The sequence below is a fragment of the Opisthorchis viverrini genome (genome assembly GCF_000715545.1).
Source record: "Opisthorchis viverrini unplaced genomic scaffold opera_v5_237, whole genome shotgun sequence".
In the NCBI taxonomy this organism is placed as follows: domain Eukaryota; kingdom Metazoa; phylum Platyhelminthes; class Trematoda; order Opisthorchiida; family Opisthorchiidae; genus Opisthorchis; species Opisthorchis viverrini.
Window position 1 is genome coordinate 98,891 of NW_008751895.1, and position 18,988 is coordinate 117,878.

General features: G+C 43.1%; 1 protein-coding gene across 1 annotated transcript in view; it reads right to left on the minus strand.

The window, feature by feature from the left end:
• Positions 1–18,988, minus strand: part of T265_08803 (hypothetical protein) — a gene marked incomplete at both ends in the record, with an annotated part of 63,137 nt that overhangs the window by 3,378 nt on the left and 40,771 nt on the right. Inside the window, 4 exons of the mRNA XM_009174710.1 lie at positions 1,088–1,173; positions 3,781–3,978; positions 12,959–13,413; positions 16,031–16,284. Of these exons, the coding sequence (XP_009172974.1) occupies positions 1,088–1,173; positions 3,781–3,978; positions 12,959–13,413; positions 16,031–16,284 (993 nt within the window). The remainder of the gene's footprint in view (positions 1–1,087; positions 1,174–3,780; positions 3,979–12,958; positions 13,414–16,030; positions 16,285–18,988) is intronic.

Below are 18,988 nucleotides of genomic sequence, written 5' to 3' on the forward strand. Positions count from 1 at the left end.
TCTATTTTCAGTGACAGGTATCGCCATTCATGTGGTTTCCCAAGGAGGGCAAAGTCGGTCGTGAACTGTCAAGTAGTTTCCGGTAAACTCACGAGCAGTGTTCCTTTAGGAAAATGTACCGCGATGGCCCGAATATCGTACCAAGTAAGACGGTCTTTGCTCAACACATTCGGCTAAACAATATCATAGACGAGGGATTCAGTTGGGGCTTAGATGAAGGTATTCCGCTGGCTTAATGTTCAATCCAAATCTGGTCTGATACCTAGCTTTGATATGTCTTTAATTAGGAGTATGCAGCTAACCGGTACATTGAAGAGGTGCTCGGAAACCACGTTTAAAACGGCTGTCTGAAATATGCAATGGACCCATTTTGGAATGTGAACATCCATCTTAACCCTGAAATTCAAGATGCTTCTTGTGGTGTCGTCGCAAGAAGAGCCAGGTTACAGTGTGAATAACGTGTACGGAAATCACGCGCACCAGTTCTCTCAGGGACGTACCTTACCTCTTTGCGAGTGTTGCTGCTGACAGCACCATAAGTAGCTTCCGATAAATACTGTACCTAAGTCTGTAGAGCTAGGCCGTTTAGAAGTTCCCAGCGAGGCAAAAAAAATCATTGAAATTAAATAACGTTTAATTCGGACTGGTTACCAGTTACTGATTAACAACCCCAGTCTCTCGGTGTGCTTATTCAGAAGTGGGAAACCAAGTTACCAGTATAAGAATTGGGTGATCTGGAAACAGAGATACCCTTCTTCATATCCATGGGATTTCTCATTCAGACAGTACATGCTGAACATTAGAGTATACCACCAAACGCAATCGATCTATAGAAATCGAAGACTGTTAAAAAGTGAGCATGTAGGGCACTATGTAAAACAAATAGTTTTATCAAGTGCTACTCACTTATCTGAAAAAGCCATGGCAAGCACCTTATAGGAAGGGAACACAGAAGCAGGCCACTCGAAATTTGACTAATTACACCACACCTGATTATATTCAATTAACCCTGGTGGTTTCAGTCTATAGAGAGCCTGCTCATGACACACGGAAATAAAGCCATCGGTATCACACGTGAAACACTTACTCAATCCGTTTTCGCAGGCGAACAATGAAGTTAGCCAACTTTTCAATCTTGTATCTGATCGATTCCACTGCCAAATCCGGATAGTGCTATAGTGTGGACGCACAGTGAAAGTATAAACTGAATAAATAGGGTAGCCCACTCGTTAGAGGAAAACAACAGCTGTTCAAACTTCTGAGAGGCTAAATAAATCGTCTTTAAGTTCTCACTAGGTGAGATGGACAGTACCCAAGAGGGGGCGTGAAGTATGGTCTTTATAATACCCTATATGATGTACAATCCTTTGCTTAGTTCATTTTCGTCTTAGCGATCAAGTTGGTCTGTCCAACATGATAACTTAGCCGTGTTGAGCTGTTGGAGTCGTCAGACATCAGAGGTTCAAGCCTCACACGGCTGACGATAATGTGCACTGTTCATCAGCCTTAATAAAAGTGGGATTCATGTTCGGTGCTCCTCCCTCTTTGGTGTGGACACATTGGATCAATTGCGTCATCACCGTCATCGTCATCAAAGACAGCAACATCAGTGTTGACACTGATGCTTCACTGTCGTATCAACTGCGTCAGGACGAAGGCACATCCAACCTAGAGTGGTGCGAATGTATACTGCGCGCATCTCGCCATCACCTACAGTCGATTAGCTTAGTTTTTTTTTAAGTCTTTGTTATCTGTCGAACAGTTAGACGGACGGCCTTTCCCTGGATATTCTTTACCATAGTTTTGTCTTGCCAGTGAGAATTCACCCATCTTACCGAAACTAGTGGTACAAAGTAGTCTTAAGTTTACACTTCTATTTCCCAATTTTTTCTTGCTGCAGTCGAAATGCCAAAATGAGTTCCTAGAAAACCTCACTGAATAATGAGTACAAAAGTGGATTCACTTCGATGAGGATCGCCTCAGGGCGGACTGCTTTCACGGTGAATTCATCCTCTTCAGTATCATTTTTGAGTCTTCTTCAGGGAGAATTTTACCCACAAGAAAAGATCAGCTGAGGACTAATGCAATGTGATAAGAACGCATGGGGTGAGGAAATTTCGTGGCAGCTTAACTTCAAGCAGTGGCCACTGCAACTGAATTATTGAAAACAGTAAAAATTTTACTGCTGGTTGGCCAGTTAGATTTGGCAGCATCTTCATCGTATATTTGAGTAAATTTGCTTTGAAACAGTTACAGGATCTGTAAACAAAGCAAGTGATACTGAGTGTTAATTGACTGAGAAATACCGAACAGTAGTTCCCTGCCCTATCATTCGTACATCTGATGTGGCAGTTTAAGAGATCATTTATTCGCTTCCGTACTCAGACGTTCAATGGAGATCCCGTAATATTAGGTTATTTCTCCAAAAACACTACCGACAGGGAACCACCATGAGAAATTATCTAGTGTAAGGCGAGATTTTGAAAACGGAGATCATTCTCGCCCAGTAGAGAAAACCTTGTGACCAGTGACAACACAACAGAGGTATTGTGTTTTCGGATGATCACATTCATCTAGTTTTGGTGAACCATGCCAGGGGTTCAGACAATTAAAACAAATATAGTGGGCAAGCTGGTGATAAAGTGATTAAATAAACAGTGCTAAGTATAGCAAAATACGCTCATTTGCAAAAAAATTCGGTTTTGCGAGAGAATCACCTAAAAACCAGCTGAATCTCCCGTTTGTAATGTTTCTAGACAACTGAGTGTGCTGCCACCTCATAATTCAGTCGCTACGATATTCAAGAGATCCCGATACATGCATCTACGTAACGTACTACTAATAAGTGCTAAGTATACTTCTTGAATAACTGCTAGTAGACTGAGGGATTTAGGACCAAATAAGAAGATGTCATACGGATGATCTTTGGTGAAATATTATTACCCTACCGGCTTGATTACGGAGGAGAACTGGTTGGTAAGTTGACCGAGCAGACTCAGCGAGTGAACTTTCCCACATCTTGTGGGGAAGTTCGTCCCTAAGGCGACGAATAAAATGACGTTGTTTGTCATTCAGTGCTAAGCTGTCTTTCCCAAGCCTGCCAAACACTTATAACCTAGAGCGGCTGTGCCTTGAAAAAGGGGTTCCTTTGAGTTTTCTTTTAAGTAACAAAGTTAGTTTGATACGAGCCTATACAAACTGAGGATTCTGCACTGGTCTAGTTTGGTGAAGTGATGCTACCACATTGATCCTCCTTCCAATAAAACAAACTAAAACAAAAATATATAGGAAGTTTTCCTTATCTAATCAGTGAAATTTACTCAAGGCATACTGGGTTATAGTCTGGGCACACAAACAACGACACTTTCGCTGAACGGAATATGAGTACCTTTAGTACAGCAGACGTGATAGAAACGCGGTCACCGGCGTTTGGTTGATTTGAGCAGGAGCTTCCATCTCCCATTGTTTCAACGTATGGTTAGGTCGATACAATAAGATATCTTAAGCACAATAGCTTTTCACTTATTCCGTCTTTGACTAAAACAATTACTGCCACACGCACGTTAAATTTCTACAAAGTAGTGGAGTAGGAGGTCGAAGAATCTGAAACCTAACTGAATGACGAAACCTACGAAACACGAGGAGTTATGAAGATGAAAATTATGGGGAATCACCGATCGCTTGACAGCTACAGAAAGGCATCGTGATGCAGAACTTCTGAGAATAACTGAAATGAATGTCCAAGACATCATTTTAAACAAACAGCTTGGGGCAACTTACGAGTTCGTTATCCAAATTGGCTTTCCCATTACTGTCAAAACAAGCAGTCACGTCCGGGATGGGTCCAGTTTCCTCAAATTCGCGATATTCTGCTTGTGATACGGATCGCATTTGGTTCGAATGCAGTAAATTGGTGTGGTGTTTTCCCGTACGTGAGTGTCCGTTCGTTAGAGGCTGGTAACTGCGTTCGGTTTTCTGCTTTTGTGTTAATTGGAAAAAATACGAATACGGAAGTATTGCACCACCATTTGCCAGTATTTAGTTCATGAAACGTGAACCTATGGATGCCATCAAGACTTGAGTCATTCTTCAAGACCTAACCAGGAGAAACACAAACCCTGGACGGCATGAGATATCTTCCCCATCATACTCACAAAACACGCTTGAGTGGTAAGTGAAATCGCTCCAAAGTGACCAGTGATGAGACCTGTTAATAGCAGCCACTCTGAGACGGCAAACACTTTTCTGTGCACTCAAATGGGTCTCTGCGTGAAATGGTCTTAGGGCAGAGGCTATTAGGCGCGACAGAACTCTCCAAGATTTACCGCTGGAAAATTTCCACGAATGTCAAAACAGAGATTTGACAAGACTTTAAAAGACCGATTTGTCTTTGAAGAGCGATTGGTGAGAAGGGACACCCTCAGAGGACGTCCATTTGTGACCTGAGTGATAGTTTCACTCATTCCCTTATTTGTCTATGAACCTTCGAAGAACGGGATTGTAGACCGGTTCTCACTATCCACACAGAAAGCTACAATAACTGGTCTGTTGTTCCCTATGTAACGACGATGGTGGTTTGTGGATACGTGCTTCTTTCCCGCGATCATGCTTGCCCACCAATTTGCTGCATAGCAAGTTCCGAACCGCAATTTGTGGCAGGCATCTAATCGCAATAAATCAGTGATCCGAGAAAATCGATGCATGTCGTTCACAAAACCGGAACCGCTTCTTCCATTGACAGTGATAAAACTAGCAGATTCGGACTAGTCTGGGACGTCAGATGGCCATACTGAAGCATCAGCGCACATCAAATCGACATGGGGCAAAGTACGGGTTCCAAGAGTCGCCGATTCGGGAATCTACAGGTATCCGTATATGACCGATAGGAGGATTTTCGGCCATTCAAATAAAAGTTGCATCAAAAATTGTTGCAAAGCAGATGTGGTTCTTGATTCTCGCTAACTTTTGGTCGAATTTAACCCACCAAATTTGGTTGGTGGTCACTGCTGCTGGCGGTGGTGCGCTTGTATTTGCTGGGATACTGGCTTTCTCTCACAGTTTCAGCCCAGAAAGAGGACGCTAGCCTAAATATAGTCTTTTATCCTTAGCGGCGCATAAGTATATCAAAACTCCGTTTGTATCGATCAGTTAATGGGAATTCTTGAAGATATCAAATCATTCTTCTACATCATTGTAGTATTGCTGTTTTGTGACTCAACTTCTGATTGTGCTGTTCTCATCTTTCTAGGGAAAGTTTGACCGCAATTACTCAAAATCTCCATGGGTTGCTCCGACGTGGTCCTCGAGTAGGATAGGTGTTAACCCAATCGGCCTCCTGCCGAAAGGAGCGTCATCTACGTAAAGGTCTGTCTGCGGCGTGGCAGTGCGTGAGAGGATGAACCAGGGAAAGTGCAGTCGAATTCATGGCTACCTGGCGTAGAAAGGTAACATATATCTAACCGTGTTCAGGGTGGATAAAATTTCAGGAGGGACCGGCTATAAGGTTGGGAATAGAAGCCTTTGGGGAGAGTCGCATGGCGCCAGAGGAGTCCACGAAAATGTACGGCGCGTACTGCGATCTAGGAAAAAATGCCCTTAGACAATTGGTCTGAGTCAGATTGATTAGGCTATTTGTTGAAGACAAATTTGAATTTCATCGTTCGGATAAGTCAAGAATAGACAGCGTGTAACAAAATTACCCTTTCATCAGGGTTAAAAATAGTGAGGGTGTCTTTGGATGGATTCATTTGGGAAATAGTGTGTGGAAACAAGGCCCTGATTCTGATTCCCTCACACGCAATGTGGGTCGTAAGATGCGTAGGATATTTCGTAAAATATTCGCACGAATCTTCTTGGGCAGACAATTTTATTGACCTCTATGCAAAATTATCTGGTGGTGAAAACATTGTCCAATCCAAAGCACAGGAAATCCTCACAGTTAATCAACTGTCCTGAAAACCTCAACAGTTGTGACGCTCGCTTCCTCGACCAAAGTTAGCACCTTGTTTTCAAAAGTTAGTAAAATATACCCATTTTCGTTGGGTTCTAAGAAACATTTGACTCCATCTTGAGATGTTTGATCCCTATCTTTGAAATAATCAGACTTCATCAAAACAGTGATTCAGCGTTTCCTGGGAACTTTCTCCCCCATTTCCAGCCTTAATATCATGTTTCATCAGCTTTTAAACTATTAACAAGTCAAAAGCGACTATTCCCAAAATATCGTATTAAGCACTCGTTTGGTTTTCTTATCATTCGTTCAACAAAAAAGCTATTGATGGTAATCTGGCCCCTTCATTTATTTTTATGTCAGTATCATGTGCATTCTTAAAAATGAGTTGGTTCTCATCAACTTGGCGATTTAAGTTATCTGTTGAGAGTCTTTTTACTCTCAACATTTTGTTATTGTTGGAACCGACCAACCTTGAAAATCAGTAGATCTCTATTTTTGCGTGAGTAACGTGAGTTAACACAACGATTTAAGCACAGATCATTCTGACGAAGACAGAGTCACAGTTATCGACACAACACCAATTACATGCCCCGTCATACACTTACAGTAGTAGATTGATCAACGCCAGTACCCCAATACAACCGGCGTTATTCTTAAGTCTTCAAAAGAGCTAATACGATGGTGGTAGATAAAAAAGAACAGCATGAACGCCAGGACAAGTGTCGTTGACGTGGCATGGATAATAACCCTAGATAAATAACGTGGCATGTGTAACGGAATAAAGACAACTTGGTTAAAAGATGATGGATGCTGTGGGACTGGCAGTATGATGAGTCTTACAGTGCAAGTTCAAAGGGCAGGTAAAGACAAAGTCTAAGGTAACAATAGTACTAGCTATAGCGATTTGGCAATATTGGTATTTCTTCGAAACTTTAATTCACTGGGGATACTGAATGGATAATATTTTCAATTTGCCGAGAAACTTTTGTGCGTTCAGATTCGAAATAGCCTAACACTTCAAGCTGGAATGCCTAGTTTAGAAATTCGTATTTAGAAGCTAGTGGACATCAAAGACGGATACAAGAAACTCATCATCCAAGCACAAACAAAAGCTTGGCATCCTTTTGATAATTGACTGATTTTTTAGCATAAGGTATTCTAGGGGGCATCAGTTTGACCTTGCGTGCGCCTTTCGCCAGAGGGAAGCATATAGGCGACAACACACCGGTATACATACAGAGCTGAGTCGAGGACTCGATGCAGTATCTATTTGTGTAACATACGCTGCTGCTCCGTTGAGGGATTGCTGCCAATCTGTCGTACTATACCCCTGTACCCGTAGATCGGTAGTATGTGGTTGCCAGACTTGTAGAATCCGTATTCCTATCATCCGAATGAAGGGTCCTCTTTCTGTGCTGGGACAGTTATTTTGATGGGTCCACACCAAAGTGAGGAAAGTCCCAAGTGAAGTTGAGCCTTCATTGGAGTTCATCAGCAGTGCACACTCTCGGCCAAACGGAGATCTGAATCCCGGACATCTCACTTACTGGCAAGGGCGTGCTAGCCCTTTTCCAACAGACTAGGCTGCAGTCAACACTTGTGAACAGGTTAGCCTCGAGCTCTGCACTGGCTCCCTCAGGGGTTCAAACGACGACCCAGCAGCTGCCTCGAGGTGTAGATCACTTAACAGCTGTTACTCTAGGCCGGGACAGTTTCACCTTATGTTTCGCGGAACCGCTCCGGTCTCCCAATTTTACCTTTCTGGTAGGGTCGCACCATCGCACGGTAGTAAGCCAGCATTATCTAAACTGAAACGGAAGCATGCATCTTCTCGAAAGTGAGGGTTATATTTCCTGGTGCTCCAAGCAACATGAAATGGACAGAGAAATACAGACATGAGTATTTCCTATGTTGGAACAAGCCGGTGCGCTTTGTTTTTCCAGTTGACCAAACTCACTGATATAGATAGTTAGTTTTGCAAACTAATGCTCAAATTGTTCCAAGGATGGCGCGGCGAAGACGAATATGACAAGCCACTAATGTTTGAAGATAAAAGAAACCTATGAACGAATGTTTTGTGCAGTCTAAACCGTCATGATAGACAGTGGAGTGATGTCTACACAGGGTGCAAAAACTTGTAAACTGATAGAAAAGATCACCATGCAAGCTGTGAACTTAACAAAGAGCAACACAGCTCGGTTTAGCTAGCCAGGAAGTTGAGCCAACTTGGCCACGCTTCCTGCCTTTGCCGAACGTGCCACGAAGTACGGCTGTCTGTCTCAGTGACGCTTGCTGGTGCATCTCGCTTCACTACGTGCTAACCGTCTGCCTCTAAATGAGCGAAAACTGTACTTGGACAGCACAGTGGTAAAGCGAACCGTAATCTGGGTTGAAGCGATCGACTGCAGCCTACGCTGGATCAGCTGTGGAACACACTAAGAGTGGACAATCTTTTTAGGGGATGGCTGTGACCTACAAAATATTAGTGACCTAGCGTATGCGTTTGAAATATGGTTCCTATCGTCTCAAGTGTCTCCGGTACTCATGCGACCTATTGACTGGGGTTGCACACTATAAGGAATATATACTGCAATCCTTCAGTAACGTACTGCGTTTCATTTATTCACCGTCGTTCTGCCGCTAATAGGACCACCAGCAAGCATGACCCATTTTGCTGACAGAACGGACCCAAAACCGGAAAACTTAATTCGGTCACAGATGTTTCAGCGCTGACCGAGGTGATATCATTAGTGTGTAGTGAGTTCGTAGTGCATCACGATCAGGGGCGAAATGGCTCAAGTGGTTAGAGCGCGAATTTACTGACCGGAAGGTCCATGGTTCGAACCCGACTTCTGCCTCTCGACTTCCCGTGTCTAGGCTTGGCGACCTGGCAGTACCCCAGGACGAGTTTTTTGGTAGTGCATCATAGTGCATCGGTTGAGCAGCCTACACCTCTGATTACGTATCCCTTTTTGACGCAGGGTGGGGTGGCCATCTGATAATGATTAATCCTTTGGGTTGTCGGTCTCGTCTGTTGAATGACTGGATAGGTCTCTAACTGACAGAGGTTCGAAACTTGGAGCATTACCAAAAATCAATTCCAAACACCAGACTAGCTAAGAAGCTGCCACCGTCGTCATCAGGAAACGGCGTAGAGTACAGCATGTACATGGGCTGTCCAAAACAGCACTAAAAGCCGTCACCATTGAACCTGACGAGAAAAATCGGTCATCATTTTTGTACGTATACACTGCCAGGAGTAAGAGTAGGTACCTTCAAACCTGAGTTTATCAGAAAACACACGGACCAGATACAAAATTACCAGAAAATCACAAGATTTGCTTCCAAAATGTGTTTAAGTGTTCAGAGGCACATTGCAGTGCTGCTGAACTGAGAGGTGGGGGAGAAAATAATCCATACAGTGTACTTTGAATTAACGGCTACCTGCGTAACTTCATCAGAAGAAGCGAAAGCGGCAAAATCCACATAAGCCGGCAGGCAAACGGGTCGTCCTACCGTACGATAGAAAAGCGACGAAACTCATTACACAATTACTACAACCATAAGAAATCTTGATGGCTCGCAAACATACGCCTCTATTGGAAAAATTGACATCAAAACAAGCCATCATCATCATAGACAAAATGAAATTAGTGTTAAAACATATGTTTCTCTGCCGTACAACCATGATTTACTTGAAATCCTTATTAAGAAAAAAGGAATGAACGTTGACTGGTAAGAGACTTCGTGCTAGCTTACCACAATTACTCCGAGGCACCAGACACTCGTTAAGGAAATTTGGACAGAAACTGACAAAAAAGAACGTCAGTGACATCAACAGGCAGCCATAACTTGTAGAATATTTAACTAGGTACACTGGGCACCACGCGTTCCCAATTCTGGGAGGCGAGTAGCACTACAGCAGCCAAGCTTTTCGTAATCTCTTTCATACCCTCTGGAAGATCAAAGACTACCCACCTCTATGTTTCCGCTACTTTGAATTGGTCACCAAAGACGGCACTCTCTTAGGGAAGCGACGTTTCGGTATGCGCGGAACATGTTTTAACTAAAGCTGGACACAGATCTTGATGGAGGTCCCCGGTACACAACCGAAAACTCGCTTTCTGGTTGCCTCATTGCGGATTCGCCGACAACGAACCACACAACCTATGTTTCTGGAACCATGGTTGTCGCAAACCAAAAGACGTCTCAGGACAAGCTTTCGAGTGTTACCTCCATTTCTCATGGAAATCTGCATCGGTGTGGTCGCACATTCGCCTTCAAACTGACATGGTGTTTTGAGTCATTGAGACAACGGTTTTTCGAACAGCACCCGAGTGTAATAAGCTGCCAGTAATCAGAGGCAAGATCAGCAGTTATGTACAACGTGCATATTTCACTAAGTTGCTGTAATACATCCATCGAGACTTGGTTTCATTGCGGAATTTCTTACTCGTAATTCGTAAGTGTTCCTGATTCTGGGTTCCAGACGAGTTGAAGCAGACAGTGGCCTTGCTACTCCCCTGAGCTTCGCTGACCTCACCGAACACATTGAATTCACCGAGACTACGGTATGTGTTGAGCGCGTTTGTTTCTTTCTTGTGTCCAAAAGCTAAGCTTCTAGTGGGCTGAATAAAGCTGAGTTGGCATTCATGTCATCAATGTTCATTCATAACCGAAGAAATAAAATGAAGTGAGCATAGACTGTAAGGTCTATCTTTTGTTTATCTTATTTAAGTTGATCAAAAAGATCCAGTGATTCAAGATGACGAAACGTTGATTTTCGCCCATCATGTCGGCTCGGGTAGACAGTTTACTAATTTTCAGACGCAAAGTTGCTCGTGAATGTTTCTGAAATAATTTTGATTTCGGCTGGTACTTAGACCACTCGTATCCAAGTCACAATCACCAGCTGTTCAGAGACAACAAAATAATACATATTACAGATAATCGCAACACAGCTGTGAATGATAACTTCGAACGGCACCTTCCTGAGTTGCTCAAGTCAACCAAATCATACCAAAGCAGCACCGGCATATTTGGTGAAATTTCATTTGTCTGTCAGATCACCCGCATTATGAATTGCGAGTCAGTCATTAGCAGGACAAAGGTCGATCTTCATCGTAGATATTTTAGTTATACCGGGAAAGACACAGGCCTCCAGAATGATATGAATACTCTCCATTCATAAGCGGTCGCCCAATGTGCTGTTCGTTTCAATACTCATTTTGTATCCCAAAGTACACCCCAGGGGAACCGAACCGGGGAAATTTTTGGGAACAGTTGAGAGTTCATTTGAGCAAATTCCAACTGTTGAACAAACCAGTATCGACAAATGTAACTGACTCAGAGAAAAACTGTGCGTCATTAAGCATGATTCTGCCTTTGGTTGAATCAGACAAAAGCACTTGCTCCCCAAGGAGTACTTCAAAAGCACCTTGTGATTTGTGAACCCGGGACGCGAAGTTGTTGAAGTTTGACAGGTAACCTGCTGCAGTCGCAATTGACAAGGTTAATAACTGGTAAAAATGAAGGTACACCAAATCTTCTGTCATGTACCACCCCATGTGCTGTTGTGTGTGTGTTCAGTTGAACTAATTGCTGTATGATTGTTTGCTAAATGACATTATTGGTAAACTTTAACAGACTGGAAGTGCTCAGGTGAATATTTGGCTTTCTATAGATGGATAACTTAGGTGCGTTCTGGAAGCTGTTCTCGAAATAAAAACAAACCCATACCATAAACTTGCCCAACTGCTATTGAATCGCTCTCGTCCCGCGAAACAGGCTGTGATCCCACATGATCCCATACAGTTCCATACATGTCAAACAACCGCGGAACCTAAATCCTGGTAGACTGAGGATTGTTCTACCTGTGTTCCCGAATACCTTAACAATGTATAATACATTACTCAATAAAATACAGCTAAATGCTTATTGGCTGTAACATGATTTCGGCTTTTTGTGTGTGCATTGTGTAAGCGTTTGCTCCTATATCCCGATGTCTGGTTTTGTATCCAATGAAGTGAGCCCCTAATAGACTGCACATTTTGGATTCGAAATGACAAAACTTATAAGATGCGGTCTTTGCCAGTCGAACACCGGTTTCCCAATTCATGCAGCCCATTGGTTAGTTGTAGTGCCCGAATTTCTATGAGGTATGCTTGCGTATCACCTTTTGCGAATTTACGACTGCCTCTTGTTGGCTTCCGCATAGCGGCGACGAAGAACGAGTGACAAGTGTGACAAGAGATATGGAGAATCAAACCGTTTTATCTCTATACACACCATCATGTACATCTCAAGGACTACACCTATCTGCGAAATCCGGAGAGTGATAAAAAAACCCGTAGTGGGCTTTCAAGAACTTCTCAAATATGTTAAGTGAAAATAGTTAGTACTTTAACCATCATGTCAAATAAAAGTCGGGTTGGACTTCGTGAAATAATTTCGTCTGCGGAAAGCCATAAGCGAGAGGTTTATTCAGGGTTCAGGTGGATCTCTCGTTAATATCTATTTACTTTGCAAGGGAGTATGTGCTGTTTCCTTGAAACTGCTGCTTGTTTTTAACCGAAAAAGGGATATGAATGGTGGTGAGCAATATGACACAGTACTCCAAGTTAGCAAGAAGACTTAAAATGTCACAGGTCTGTGAGAACCCTCGATCAGCTCCAGTGCCTCGGGCTGATTGTATGAAATTAACTATTTCAAGTGTTCAGCGTTTTGTGTGAACATACTCAAGACCGATACCTAACCAGTGATCAGACCAGATCAAAAACACAAAACGAAGCTTTTACTTTCAGTTGTTCCCCTTGTAAGAGGATTATTTTCATTGAGCCATGAAACAGTTAAGGCAAAAATCAACGTGGTTTGGCGAAAAAGCAATGAGCAATTACAATGTGCTACGGCTCAATTTTTTGAGTGGTTTGTCTTGACACCAGTAGTGTGGAGATCCCATTTGAGCGAATAGGACCGAATACACGCACAGGTCAACTCACTACTCACCCTGGAGCCATTAGTCAGACAAATGTGAGGCTCATTTCTTCTCTGTTGACCCATCAACGATGGATATTGTGAGTGGGAAGAAGCTGAGCGGGCCTGCCGTCTCTTCCCGTCCACGCTACTTGGAGCATTGGTAACCGTCGGCTTCCGTGCAGTCTCGCTTCGTGTTTTTGACTGATGTGTTGCAGGAACCATTTCAGACCGATTTTGGGATTGGTTTTGAAGTAGAATCTTCGGAACTACGGAACAATGAGCTGGAAATTCGGTATGAGCTTCTATCGATGCCAGAGCCTCTAAACAGTCAGCAGTTTCAACTGGGGCTGTGCGATTTAGACCGTTCATCAATCTCCGGCTTGTTCTTTGGCCATTCTTTGTTGGTTGATATGCAGAGTTGGTTAATCTCTCACTTGTCTGGTCCTGACTTTTACCCACACGGCCTGATTGATTCGTTGAGCGAACTGTAAGTCAACGGAACTCAAATTATGGAACCTGTGTAACACAAAACAGCTGAATCTGAAAATAACATAGACCACGTTGGCTTATTTCTGGCAAATATCAGTTTCTAATAAGGGCCAATTTAGCATTACTCAAAACCGAGATTTTATAGTAGGCCGTCTACCCCCGCGTAACGAGCACCTTCAAGAAACAAACCGAAGACTGTCTCCAGGATCGATGAAGTAGGGTAAACAGATGCACAATGCTTCTGTCAAACTTGCTGGCATATTAAGAATGCCGTACAAAACCAATGAGTTAGAATTAAAGCATTTGAAACATTACCTAGGAGTGAATGCCATTCACATTATTTGACCGAGTGTTTTTTATTCGTTTGACATATGACCGTGCATTTCACAATCCATTTGTCGCTGAGTTCTAGCTTCTTGAAGCAGACGGCATTTATCGAGAAACAAACAAGTATCTTTTGAATGCCTGTTTCGTGGGAAGCGCTCCGAAATACTTCCCGGTCCTTCTTGATAAGTCCCAATTGATAGATTAGAATAACGAAGGAAGCCGTAAAATGGCTGACCTTTCCGTCACTTGACGACTTTATTAGATACACTGTTTTTTTATCAGGAACATCTATTGCTCAGCGGCCACAAATGACGCATTACTTTCAAAGAACATCGACTGGCTTATGTTTCGATATCGCTGAAATTCCATCTTTCAGGGTTTTTCACACAGAGCGTACTGTGTAACACCTAGCCAAACAAACCAAACGGAGGACGTGGCTCAGCTCAGTAGGGTCGAACCTCTAGAACTGCAGCATAAGATAAAATATCCCTAGCGCTCCCAGGAAATACTCAAGTGTGTATCTGTAACACACTACTCATAAGGTTGCTGAAAACTCCTTGATAGCCTACGACCGGTTCCGCCTTTTTGGAGCCCACCAGGTTTTCGCAGTCCTCGGGGTTCCGTCAATTTGGCCTCAAGTAGAACATAAGGTTGACGGAAACTGGGGACTGCGCCTACCTGATGAGCCCCAAGAAGGGCGAAACCGGTCGTGGGCCGTCGAGGAGTTTTCAGCAACCTCATGAGTAGTGCGTTACAAATATATATGTATCGTGATATCTCCAATATCGTAGCGATTGAAACATGAGGCGGCCTGGTACAGTACATTCACTTGCCTGGAAATGTCCAAACCGAGAGATTCAGCTGGGTTCCAGGTGAGTCTCTCGCAAAACCAAATTTGTTTGCAAATGAGTGTATTTTGCTTACTCAAGTGCGTAGTTGGCTGGAAACTGCCGTAACTTCCCAAGGAGCAAACTAGTATTGCGTGGCACACGACCAATCCTATTTTTCAGGTTCTTGGCAGCAAAAGTGACCGGCCAAACTCTTTATCACATTTCAGATGTGGAGCAGGTGGCACAGAGTGAACAAATGTGGGAGAAAACCTGTCGATGTTGCTTTACGAAATACGTTATGAAGACCAGTCGTAGACGTCAATGGGAGAATAGAAACGTGGCTAAAAATAAAAGGATTGTAACTGAATATTTGTCCTGCCGACAATACGCCATCCACTGTGTTGCCTCTTAAAGATAGAAGCACACTGAAGCGATATCCATTAACTCGACATATGTGTTCGTTTGCATACCATTTTGGTTTTCACAGAGGCTCACCTGAATATAAACCAAATCTATAGTTTATGCTGTTCTAGTAGTGCGGTATGTCCATACGATATCCGTCGTTAGCATTTTAAGTGGTCATTTAAATGCAACCGGGCAAATTTGAACTTGCCTGGAAGTCCCGCGTATTTTATATGTAATTCCAAGTGATTTTCACCTCCGTAACCAACGCTGACGCATTTTGTTGCATCGTATCCTTCAGTTATTGCTCTAACAAGTGATTGTCTAAATCCTCACAAATTCAATGAGTACAACTGCCGTTGTCAATTTGGAGTGGAAAACTGCGCATACTATAGATGAGGCATGCGAGTAGCCTGTGGTCATGTCGATGCTCCGCTCCACGTCTAATGGAACTTGAAGTTTATTACGGAACTTGTAGAACTGCTTTACAGTGTTTGTTTACAATTGTGTGATAGTCAATAGATATCCATGAAAGTCTTAGAAGACAAGGGAGAATGTTCCGTTTCTAAAAACGATGTGCATATGAGACGTTTACTCTCCTGTCCAGTGGCTTACAACTGCTTCGTTGATGTTCGTAACGAACAGTCTTCGTTAGTTGCTCAGTAATAATAATAATAAGCAATAATTACGATCGTTTTGGAGCCCATCGTTTGTGGTTGGCTTATTCCCTCAGTAGAGTCAATGTGGACACTGCGTAGAGTAAACGAGCCTGTGTTCACGCCTGTTGGACTTGGTTTGTCATAGCTAAACGTGATTTGTGTGCATACTGTCGTTATGTGAGCTCCAAGATAAAGACTATTCACTGGGCTACCAAATACATAAGGGGGACAATCAGAATCAGACGGTGGATAGCCGCATTTTTTTGATTGCTGTTTGAAATAACTGGTATATCACCTGAAATACACCGCTCGCTAATGACCGCGTCCCACGATAAATTCACTACCACCCTCAGGCAAAGTAAGCACTATACATCAACGGATCGCCAAAAACTTACTGCTTTCCTTAGAAGTCTTCGGTTGGGATGAAGCGTGGGGGTCATAGGTTTTGCGACGTTGCCAGGTTTGAATGGCTGAGAGTTTTGAACCATCTGACGAACCACCCATTGACGGAGGATCTCCAAATGTCACTCTTGTGTTCGCCGACGTTGAACGTGGTGTATCACCAACTCGGTGAGGCTGTGACGAGTTTGTTCGTGCTTTTGCTATGCTAGCTTGAACAGAATGTTTCTCCGGAAACTTTGTTTCTCTTCTGTTCATGGTGCAAGAATTCATGGGAAACGTTGTTTGATTACAGAAAATGTCCACAAATTGTCAGTACACAGAAAGCCTTTCACACCATCTGTGAGAAAACACTGGGTTTACATCTCCTCAAAAAGTGATTTTTGTTTTTTCTGAAACTGTCTCCGTTGAAGCCTCAAGAGAAAACGCAAAAAGTGTGACAACGATTGTCCTACGAAAAGAAAATCGCAAAACACTCTGCAGCTAGAAATCATAGGTACTCTCATTAGACAGTTTCAGCAGTAAAACATCTTTGACAATTTACAGCCACATCACTTGTCTCTTCTTCTCTGATGATTTAAATCAATTTGGTGTCACTCCTACCATACAACACGATGAAATCTGGAAGCGCTTAGCTAGTTTCAGGGGACCAGCAGCAGTGTCAGCTAATTTTGATTGGTTGGACTGATTGGACGGGTATTCCATTGTTTCAAATTTGCCGTTTGATGCTCAGTGCTCAGGTGCAGCAGTTTGAGTCAGATTACGCCGTCAAAAGACCGATTTACCATTGAGTTCGATTCTATTCCCTAATAATCTTTCGTCTCTGTTACCATCCCAGAAAGCAGCTTTCGGTTGCGTCGGAAAACGTATATGTGTGCTGAACCCACGAGTTTACAGACAACTGCAAAAGGGTTCATACCTAATTTTAAGGTTTGGCACAGGGAGGAAAAACGATAACAACTAGTATGTGAGAAAATGTAACTATGTACAATATTACATCGAGCAGTCATTCCCAATGCTTTTTTAATAAGAATGAACGTGATAAACGAAGTTATTTCGAGATACAGATGGATGAGGAACTAGAATGGATTTCAGATACTTTTGTTGTTCCCGAAAACATCAAACTTTTTCAGACTTTATTCCATTATGGACTTTGTATGTGAGCATTGTACTGATACCCCAGCAAAGTCATCTACTTGTCAGGATCTTCACTGGAGTCATCAGGTTTCACTGTTATTACGTAAGTAGCTAGTGAGTTGGTGTGAGATCAAACCAAGGGGATCACCCACAGCAGCTCACCTCATATGTCAAGTGGTATAGCCACGAAGCGTGAGGTGGCGCAGATTGAGTGAAAACTGTCACCATCAGAACCAAAGTTGACCCATGACAAACGGGCGAATTAGAGTTCATCCAACAGTAATCCCATCTACATTTACGCGATCAAACAGTACTTCATATTCCATTCTTCCCGATCAGATCGTGCGATAAATACTGTTCAAAATGTACGGCAACGGGGCACCAATCGGTCCGCAACCAAGTCCTACACCTCTTTGGTGTTCATCACAGCCATTTCACAAAAAGTTAATACTAGCTGTGCATTTGCACTACAGTTTATTTTGACGGACATTTGTGTTCGTCAGGTTCGACGAAGTATTCGGAAGTTGCCAAAACTCGTCCAAGTAGACCAGTGAACATCAGTTCGTGTGAAATCAATATCAATTGAACTTTCCCTTTTCTTAATGTGATATCGTTGACTTCGTTTAGTCTCGGGGACGGGGATTTTGATCCTTTAAACAAGACTGTAAACTCAAGTTTAGCATGAAAATAGAGTCCACCTCGGGCACATTACACTTTCTGGACTATATAACACATAAGATTGGTGGGAAATTGAAAACGACTATCTACCAGAAACCAACAGATACAGGAGCCGTCTTGAACTACTCATCAGCACACCCAAAGTCGGCGTACGCCAGTATTGTCTCATCGATGTTTCGTCAAGTCAGAGTGGTGTGCACAGAGGAGATCGATCAAACGGCAGCTCAGATCGAGATTGCCGACAGACTTCAAGAAACAGGATACCCAGGGAGTTTTGTTAGGTGTCAACTAAGAAAAATATTGGCTCCAGTATCTAGACTCAGTAAGGAATGGATTGGCACAGCAGTCATTCCATATAAAGCAAGAACATCGGAGGTTATTCGAAGACTGTTGAACTTAGCCAACATTCCAGTAGCTTTCCAGGAGGAAAAAACGCTACGCTCAGTTTTGGTGCAATTGAAAGATCCCTTGCCGGTCGAAAGGACTGGGGACTGTGTGTATAAAATTAACCGCAACGATTGCACCAAGGTTTACATAGGACAAACTGCCAGGGAATTGCACACCAGAAGTGGTGAGCATAAAAGAAGGAGAAACAAACCACCAAGGAATGTAGAAGAATACCAAACGCTGGTCAAAGAATCAGCGATGGCGCTACATACCTCACACACGGAACAGAGTAGATCTGGAGAATGTGGAAGCTTTAAGACGGGGAGTGCGATTCACACCACAGCGGCTGATAGCCGAGGCGGTGGAAATCACTAAGCATCACAGCCTGAATGGGATCAAGGATGTGGAACTGGCGAGCGTATGGAAAGCGGACAACATAGTGATTACAAAGGCAGATAAGGGTAAGGCCACTGTTGTTATGAACAACAGTGATCATTTACAGAAGGTTAAGCAGCACCTAGCTGAGGGTCCTTATCGGGAGGTCAACAATGCGAATATTACGTCTATAATGAATAGAAGTAAAGCCGAAGTAGAGAGGTATTTGAGGTCTGTGATAAACCACTTAGGGCAAGGCAACCGGTATCGATTGCACCCGAAAAGTGCAACCCAACCACGACTTTATGGCCTCCCAAAAATCCATGAATGAACTGTCCCGGTGAGACCGATAGTAAACGGGATAGGTTCCCCACCGC